Source organism: Rhinopithecus bieti, unplaced genomic scaffold (genome assembly GCF_001698545.2).
Source record: "Rhinopithecus bieti isolate Rb0 unplaced genomic scaffold, ASM169854v2 scaffold_46101, whole genome shotgun sequence".
NCBI classification, from domain to species: domain Eukaryota; kingdom Metazoa; phylum Chordata; class Mammalia; order Primates; family Cercopithecidae; genus Rhinopithecus; species Rhinopithecus bieti.
Genome location: NW_016819049.1, coordinates 2,723,318 through 2,733,382, shown reverse-complemented (window position 1 = coordinate 2,733,382; position 10,065 = coordinate 2,723,318). Strand labels below are relative to the sequence as shown.

General features: G+C 35.4%; 1 protein-coding gene across 1 annotated transcript in view; it reads left to right on the top strand.

The window, feature by feature from the left end:
* The window catches only part of HSD17B12 (hydroxysteroid 17-beta dehydrogenase 12), a 176,692-nt gene that overhangs the window by 128,175 nt on the left and 38,452 nt on the right, over positions 1-10,065 (top strand). Inside the window, exons 5-6 of the mRNA XM_017858123.1 lie at positions 7,332-7,396; positions 8,241-8,285. Coding sequence (XP_017713612.1) covers positions 7,332-7,396; positions 8,241-8,285 — 110 coding nt within the window. The remainder of the gene's footprint in view (positions 1-7,331; positions 7,397-8,240; positions 8,286-10,065) is intronic.

Genomic DNA, 10,065 nt, shown 5'->3' with positions numbered 1-10,065 from the left:
AGGAGGAGGAGGAGGAGAAGAAAAGTAGAAGAATGGTTTTGTGTTTTTTAAATCATTATTGCCGACATGTATTGAGCACTCTTTCATGCCAGCCACCATGCTAATGAATTTCGTTTAATCCTCAACAACCCTATAAGGTAGATATTGATATTTCTATGCCCGTTTTACAGAGAAGAAACAGTTATAGCGTTAGACATTGTCCAGAATTAGATGACTAGCAGTTAACAACTTCCAGGTTCTGACTTGAGCAACAGGGTACCATTTCCCTAAGACAAGAAACTCTGGATCAGGAGCAAAGTCTGTTGAGAAAAATGATGATTTCACTTTGGGATATGTTAAGCTTAAGAGAGTGGTGAGAAAGCCAAGTAGGGATTCAAGTAGTTGAGTCGCTGGGCACACATGCCCTTCCTTGCTAGAAGGGAACCTTCTTTGTGTTAAATGTTGAAGAAGCCTGGTGTAGACAATCATGGCAAACAGAATAGGTGCATGGATTTTTTTTTTTTTTTTTTTTAATGTGCTAGGAGACTCATCAGGAACATTACCAGACTAAGTATAGTGCCTTGTAGTTCCATTAGATATGTTGGCTGAGATTGGATTTGTAAAGTGAGCATAGGACTTTTAGAATTCATGTTTATTTCCGTTTACTTGAAAACCGCTTGCTAATGGTATTAATTAAAGCAGAACCTTTTACTTAAAACTGGGTAATTAGCTCTGTTATTTCAGAAATATAAATAGAACTGTAAGTCATGAAATTGATGAATGTTCTTCCCACCAGCTAACATTTAACTACCAACCTCATGTCATCTTTCTTCATTCCCTCTTCCAATTTTATGTATAGCAAATCTTACCTAGTTTTGTAATGAAGATCATGTAGCAATTTATAATTAAACAGTGGAAGTGAAATGTTCTGTTGTTGCTTCTGATTCAGTCTTAATTTTTCAATTTCTGATTAAAGCACTGCAAATTTAAAGCCTTGTAAACTCTCTTTTATTTGGAAATTGCTACTCACAAATGTATGAAAACTGTAAAGTTTGCAAAATGTTTTACATGGTGTTCCAAATATCATCTGTCAGAGTATGAACATGTGCTAGCTAAAGCAATATGTTAAATAAGGCAAAGATGGAATTTACTTTGCATCACTTTCCAAACTCTCTCTATAGGCTGTAAGAGTGGATCTAATTGAATGAAATAAAGAGGGTAGAGGAGCAATGAGGATAAATGTAATCAGTATAAATAGCAGCAGCTCTGGTTAACTGATGCCCAGAGTCCACTCTCTCAGAAGGATCTCTCCACTTTGATGCTGGTCATACGTAATAAAAGCAGGGTACTTTGGGCTTGGGCACAAAATAGGAGTTGGATAAATTTTTGTTGAATAAATGACCATGCAACAATAACAACTCTTCGTCTTCCATTTATTAACATATTACTATGTCCCAGGCATTGGGTTAAAGATTGTATGTGTATGATCTCATTTGATTCTTAAATTACTATCCCCATTTTGTGTCTAAGGACAATGAGGCAATCACTAGTCTCTTGTTAGGAGCTGGTAGTAGTGGAGCTGGGACTGAAACCTGGTTCTGTTAGGACTCTGGGGTCTGTACTCTTTTAGTTCAAAAATGTAAGACAGGAAGTTTCCCCCACTTTTGGTATATACACTGTTAGTAAAGTGTCTGTTTTAAAATTCAGTTTGTTTTGAAATATAATGAGGTAGCAGCATTTTTAAAATCTCTTTTCATTAACTCTGAGTGCTGGAACTGGATTAGCATTTATAACCACAAATGTTACTGAAATATAAACTTTCTGCTTTGATACAATGAGAAGGAAACAGGAGGGGATACTTTGCATTATGTGATGTATGTCAGGAAGCCCGGCCATTAGGCAACATATTTGTAAACCACCTTAATTTCTTATATCTCTGATTAATCTGGAAAAAGAAGCAGGTTGAAGGTGATCTGTAGAGGGCTACCTGTATCTGTTAGAATTGTTTGTTCAAATGGATTTTTAATTTCTAGTAATTTATTGTTGTTTGCTCCTCTCTCATGCCCAACCCAGATACCAAAAATCTAATTTTCTGATGACATCATTTTATCTCTATAGCAGCTGGCTTTGAGAGAGGAGTCTAAGTTCAGTGAGATCAATAGCAAACGAACTTAGAAGAAACAGAAATCTTGTAAATATTCTTTTTTTTAAGAATGTGAAATTTGGAAATGATTTTTAAAGCAGTATAATTTAGAAATTATATATATATATGTGTGTGTGTGTATGTGTATGTGTGTGTGTGTGTGTGTGTGTGTGTGTGTGTATAAAATTCAGAATTACTCCGTGGATTTCCTGTGCCTTTAAAATGCAACACACAATGATATTAGTGTTTTTTGAGGTTCTGGATGGGGCCGAGGAGAGCGTAGCTAAGCATGGCCTCTGTCAGTTCTTCTTTGCAAGGATCGACTCTTAGGAGGATGGCTCCTCTGCCCTCCACCACCTTTTCTTTCCACTTCCTTTGGTGTTATTCTTAGTCTGTTTTCACCTGTTCTCTGCCTGCCTCATCTCTTCTGTAGAGCTCTTCCCAGTCTTAGACCTCTAGTCAGAAACCAATGGGAAAGATTTTGTTGCTGTCCAACACCCTACAGTGACTGGGATGGTGGTGGGAATTCCGTGATGACATAGATATCTATCTGTTGTTTCCTGAGAGACATCATGTGTTGTTACACAATAAAAGGTTTTCGGGTCACTGAAAAAAAATGTTTAAATCTGTCTCTGGCGCCTCACTTGAAGAATTCAAGAAAACTCACTAATAAACATGTTTAATGCTAATTTAAGACGCGACCATTTAGAAGGGATTTTCAACTATCTGAATAATGTTGGAACAACATGTGCCATTGTTTGGTTTGGTGAATCCTATAATGAATCCTGTAATATGTAAAGATGGCATCGCGTGAACCCATTCTTAATGAGATTAAATTATAATGGGAGTATTTTCATCCTTCACTCCTACTCAAAGCCTGTTCTTTCTTTTGCAATTCCCTGAAAGCTTTTGCCTGCTGTTTGGTTATTGCTGCCACCTGACGTCTCAAAATAAAATTGCAGTGGGTTTGCTTTTCCAAAAGATTCGCACTGTTCTGCATTTTATGGAAATAAGTATTTGAGAGCCACAGTTTTTTCTCTATATTCCTAAATAAGAGCATTCTGAAGTGATTCCCTGTGGTAGGGAGATCATGCATATCATTCATTCCACAAGCAAAAGGTGGAACTAATAGTGCAGGAGGGAATGTAGGAGTCCTAATCCCTAGAATAGGACAAATTGCCATTGTGACCTTGGTGTGTACTTCACCTCATAAAATTGGACTCAGCGCTCTTAACAGCCTTATTCTGGCTTTAACGTTGTTTTATTGTGTGTACTCTTTTATAAAAGCATAGCCCTTCTCCACGATACTATTTATTTTTTTGGACTAAAGTTCTCAGTGTTGAACAGGTTTTCTCTCTTTTTTTTTAAACTGATACATACTATTTCTACATATTTATAGGGTACATGTGATATTTTATTACATGCAGAGAATGAGTAATGGCCATGTCAGGGTGGCTGAAGTATTTATCACTTTGAGTATTATTTCTATGTGTTGGGAACATTAAAAGTCCTCTCTTCTTGCCATTTTGAAATATACAATACATTGTTGTTAACTATAGTCACCCTACTCTGCTATTGAACATTAAAACTTATTCCTTCTATCTAACTATATGTACCCACTAACCATCCTCTCTTCATCCCTCACCCACCCACACACACCTGCCCCACCTTCTGGTATCTATTATTCTACTCAACGCCATGAGACCAACTTTTTTTAGCTCCCACATATGAATGAGAACATGCAATATTTGTCTTTCTGTGCCTGGCTTATCTCACTTAACACAGTGACCTCCAGTTCCATCCATGTTGCTATAAATTATAGGATTTTATTCTTTTGTGGCCAAATAGTATTTTATTGTGTATATATACCACATTTTCTTTATCCATTTATTTGTTGATGGACACTTAAGTCAATTCCTTATCTTTGCTGTTGTGAATGGTGCTGCAATAAACATGGGGTGCAGGTATCTATTTGATACACTGATTTATTTTCCTTTGGATAAATACTGGTAGTGGGATTGTTGGATCATATGATAGTTCTATTTTAATATTTTGAGAAACCTCCATACTGTTTTCCATAGTGGCTATACTAATTTACATTCCCACCAACAGTGGATAAGAATTCCGCTTTCTCTGCATCCTTGCCAGCATCTGTTATTTTTTGACTTTTAATAACAGCTACTCTAACTGGGGTAAGATGATATCTCATTGTCATTTGGATTTGGATTTCTGTGATGATTGGTGATGTTGAGCATTTTTTCATTTATCTGCTAGCCATTGGTATGTCTTCTTTTGAGAAATATCTATCCACATCCTCGGCCCACTTTTAATAAATTTACTTGTTTTTTAAACTGTTCAGTTGTTTGAGTTCTTTGTGTATTCTAGATATTAGTCCCTTGTCAGATGGATAGTTTGCAAATATATTCTCCGATTCAACAGGTTGTCTCTTCACTCTGTTGATTATTTCCTTTGCTGTGCAGACGCTTTTGGTTGAATATGTTTTCTTACAGAGCTATGTTAAATAGATGTTCACATTTTCATTGTTTGCATAGATAGCTTTGATAGCTTTCCTTTGCTCAATTATCAGAGACACAGCTGAAGATTCTGTTGTTTTTTTGGATTTTTTTTTTTGAGACAGAGTCCCGCTCTGTCACCCAGGCTGGAATGCAGTGGCGTGATCTCGGCTCACTGCAACCTTCATCTCCTGGGTTCAAGCAATTCTCCTGCCTCAGCCTCCCAAGTAGCTGGGACTACAGGCATGTGGCACCGTGCCTGGCTAATTTTTTGTATTTTTAGTAGAGACGGGGTTTCACCCGTCTAGACCATGTTAGCCAGGATGGTCTAGATCTCCTGACCTCGTGATCTGCCCACCTCGGTCTCCCAAAGTGCTGGGATTACAGGCATGAGCCACCACGCCCAGCGACTCTCTATTGTTAATACAGCCATAACCAGAATAACACTTCTCTACTTGCTTAGTTATTCAGGGACTTCCTTTGCTTAACTTTGTACTTACAGTACATGTTAAGATTACAAAGTCAACTGTGCTGCTTGCAAAGTTCGTAGATTTTTTTTTAAAAAAAATGAAATCTGGATTTTAAAAGATTTATAATTACACTGTTCAATTTTCTTTTACATTTTGAAATATAGCATTAATATTCTCATAGGCTAGAGGGAAATCTGAAGAAAGTTTTCTTGATATGGAGAGTGAAGGGAGATAGTTTACTGTATGTCATGAAATTTTTTAAAATTCTGATGAATATTACAACTTGGCAAAGCCTTTCCTGGAAGATTCTGTTATCTTAAACTGAGGTAAAGAATATTTTGTTTATGTGCAATATTTTAGCAGATATTTTGGGTTTTGCTGTTTCTTTTAGTCGTATTGTAAATTATTCATCCTTTGTAATTCTGTAAGTGGTTAAAGTCAAGTGAACATGAAGCCTTACCTTCAACTAGTTTTGGCCTAATTGTTAACAGATCTTTTATAGAATTGAATCTTGGGATGCCTGGTAGGTGGAGAACCTATTGAATAAAATAAAAATGGATTTGGACCTTCTGTTATTAATTATGTTTAGATACTATCCCTATTCAGATGAGTATGAATCCTAATTTAATAAAGTTCGCTTTGTCATTGTCTTTTGCTTACATATTTTCTGACAAGTTTCAGTGGGATTGTTGTAAAATCTTGCGACCTACAGCCTCAAGTGATTGGCTTATAATTAAATATAAAACCCTTACTGAGTTCCTTTGAAACTATTAATTTTGTTAGACTATTGAAAAGTTATTGTTACTACTATCAGGTTTATCTGGCATATTTCCTTATAGGCTGTAACAGACTGATCATAATGTCATCATCTGCTTGCAACTGAAATTTCTCTTTTTTAAATACTTCATAATTTTATTAAACATTGCTATGAGATTTTTGCTTATTATTCAAGTTTTTTTTTTTTTTTTTTTTCTGAATTGAATACTGGATAAAGGTGTATGAAGGTTTTAACATAGTGGTTAAAAGCCTAGTCTCTGAAGCCAAATTTCCTGAGTTTGAATCCTGGCCTACTTTGCTCTATCACCTTGGGCAATTTATTTAACTGCTGTGAACTTCAGTTTCCTAACATGTCAGAGGAAAATAATAATAGGAACTACCTAATAGGGTTGTTGTGATGATTAAGTGTAGATAGGCAGATAGATAGATCATCTATCTCATGAGTTACTTATTTAGTTAAATTCTAAGATATTTTATTTATTGATTGATACCTGCAAATATTCCTTATTCTGGGATTGTCTTTGTCTTTCTAGGTCTAGGGAAAACCATAGGATATTCGAGTATTAAAATATTACGTCTACATATATATAGGTTTATTCATATCTTGTCCATTGTCTTATAGCCCCAACTTTAGGTGATTGGGAAGGTAAGGGGGTACGGTAAAAGAAAAATTAAGACATGACCTCAACTTTTGAAAGATGGTTTATTGGAGACATTTAGTCTGACCTACTCCCTTGGCCACCAGAAAGAAGCCTTCCCTCACTTTCCAGTTGAAGTCAGGCTCTGCGGAAAAGGCTCCTATGGCACTGTGCTCTGTCATGAAATAATTGTTTGTTTCTTTCTTTTCCTACTAGATTGTATGCTCCATGATGCCAACATTTTCCCCCCCACTTTTTAAAGTTCCTAGCACATGTCTTACTCAAAAGTGTATGGCACATATTTGTTGAATTATTAAATGAACTCATTCTGGAGCAGAACAAAATGTGATGCGTATTGTACATGACTTATCCCAAATCACATGTTTTCTGAAAACTGTTATAACTAGAACTCAAGTTTCCAGTATCCTGGACAATAGTACTTTCCACTCGTTCTACTACACTCTGAAAATTTAAGGTCTAGAGAAGAGTTAAGTAATATCTCCAAATAACAGTATGATAGATGCAGAATATACAAATCCCAAAGGGCTATGGAAAGTGAGAGGCAAGTATAAGTTCTGTCAGTTGCTGGATGGTAAGTACAGGAAGGTTTAATGAAGGAAGAGACATTTGAGTTGGACTTTTAAGGATAGATTTTGGATAGAAAGGTGTGGAAAAGGTTATTCTAGCCATAAACAGTATTTTATATAATTACATATATATCATATTAGTCTTGATATCTTTAATGTCATTATTTTAATAAATCTTTAAAATATACATATGTTACTCAGCTAATGATCTTGTTCTATTTCAGTGAACAACGTGGGAATGTCGTATGAGTATCCTGAATACTTTTTGGATGTTCCTGACTTGGACAATGTAAGTCTTTCTTTGTATATCATGGTAACAAAAAGAATGCATGCAGGTATTGGTATAACGATTCACACTATGACACTGGAGTCCAGCTGCCTGTGGTTCACACCCTGGCTCTTCTGCTTACTACCTGAGTTCCCTGGGTATGGGCCTAGCCATGCTTAGTCTCAGTTTCCTTGCTCATAAAATGGGCAGCTTCATAGGGATATTAGAAGGATGGAATGAGAAAATGTTTATCACCTCACTTATACAGTGCTAGATTCAAATAATAGCTCTAGTTTTGTTATTACTCTTATTTTTGTTTGTGTTATATCAAAATAGATCTGTTTTAAGTTTTAGGATTCTAAACATCAACTTAAAAATTGCAAATATGTTAATATACAGTACCATAATTGATTCAGGTAAACCAGCTCTACCAAAATGAAAGTGACATCCTTGATGCATGCATAATCCTTTACTGAAAACGAGAAAAGCATATCATTGAAGGACTATGTAAAATTTTAAAAATTATTGAAAATCCTAGGTTCAGTGATTTCTATGCTCCATACTAGCAGAAAGGAGATTGCAAAGTATTCTATTTATTTTAGATTTAATGTGTTGTTTTGCTTCCAGATTTTACTTGCACATATACTTTGGATTCTGCATGTTAGCATCACTTATCACCTTAGTTAGGAAAGTATACCACTGAGAGTAAAATAAAATCTGCCTCTCTACCCCAGCTCTTGTCATTTTTCCAAAATCTCTGTAATATCTGGAGAAATATTTAATGCTTCTCTAGATTGCCTAAGTAGATATTTAATAGGGTCACTTTCATCATCAAGTATATATAAAATTCTCAATTTTTTTGCAGGTGATCAAGAAAATGATAAATATTAATATTCTTTCTGTTTGTAAGGTAAGCAGCCTCGTTATAAAGATGTCATCCTTTTTTGGTTCTTTCTATTTAAAAACACTGACATAATCAGCTTGTTCACCTGCATCTACTCTTGTTTAGATGCAGATACATGTATTCCAGATAAAAGTGGTCTATTAACTTATTTCTTCAGAAAGTATAAAGAACTGAAGACCAAGCAGGTGCTTGTATGATTTGACTTTTCATTTATTTTTATTTTATTTAATTATTTAATTTTTTATTTCCATAGTTTATTGGGGAACAGGTGATGTTTGGTTACATGAGTAAGTTCTTTAGTGGTGATTTGTGAGATTTTGGTGCGCCCATCACTTGAGCAGTACACTCTGCACACAATTTGTAGTCTTTTATCCCTTACCCACTTCCCATCCTTTTCCCCTGAGTCCCCGAAGTCCATTGTATCATTCTTATGCCTTAGCATCCTAGTAGCTTAGCTCCCTCTTATGAGTGAGAACACAGGATGTTGGTTTTCCATTCCTGAGTTACATCACTTAGAATAATAGTCTCCAGTCTCATCCAAGTTGCTATAAATGCCATTAATTCATTCCTTTTTATGACTGAGTAGTATTCCATCATATATATATACGTATATATATGCCATATATATATAATATATATATATACATATATATATCTCACAGTTTCTTTCTCCACTTATTGATTGGTGGGCATTTGGATTGGGTCCACGCTTTTGCAATTGTGAATTGTGCTGCTATAAACTTGCATGTGCAAGTATCTTTTTTGTATAATGACTTCTTTTCCTCTGTGAAAACACCCAGTAGTGAGATTGCCAGAACAAATGGTAGTTCTACTTTTGGTTCTTTAAGGAATCGCCACACTGTTTTCCATAGTGGTTGTACTAGTTTACATTCCTACCAGCAGTGTATGAGTGTTCCCTGTTCACTGCATCCATGCCAACACCTATTATTTTTTGATTTTTTAATTACTGCCATTCTTGCTGGAGTAAGGTGGTATGGCATTGTAGTTTTGGTTTGTATTTCCCTAATCATTAGTGATGCTGAGCATTTTTTCATATGTTTGTTGGCCATTTGCATATGTCTTTTGAGAACTGTCTATTCATATCCTTAGCCCACTTTTTGATGGGGTTATTTGTTTTTTTCTTGCTAATTTGTTTGAGTTCATTGTAGGTTCTGGATATTAGTCCTTTGTCAGATGCGTAGATTGTGAAGATTTTCTCCCATTCTGTGGGTTGTCTGTTTACTCTGCTGATGTTCCTTTTGCCATGCAGAAGAGTTTAGTTTAATTAATGAAGTCCTAACTATTTATTTTTGTTTTTATTGCATTTGCTTTTGGGTTCTTGGTCATGAAATCCTTGCCTAAGTCAATGTCTAGAAGGGTTTTCCAATGGTATCTTCTAGAATTTTTATAGTTTCAGGTCTTAAATTTAAGTCCTTGATCCACCTTGAGTTGATTTTTGTATAAGGTGATAGACAGGGATCCAGTTTCATTCTTCTACATGTGGCTAGCCAATTATCCCAGCACCATTTGTTAAATAGGGTGTCTTTCTCCACTTTATGTTTTTATTTGCTTTATTGAAGATCAGTGGGCTGTAAGTGTTTGGCTTTATTTCTGGGTTCTCTATTATGTTCAGTTGGTCTGTGTGCCTATTTTTATACCAGTACCATGCTGTTTGGTGACTATGGCGTTACAGTGTAGTTTGAAATCAGGTAATGTGATGCCTCCAGATTTGTTCTTTTTGCATAGTCTTTTTTTTTTTTTTTTTTTTTTTTTTTTTTTTTTTTTT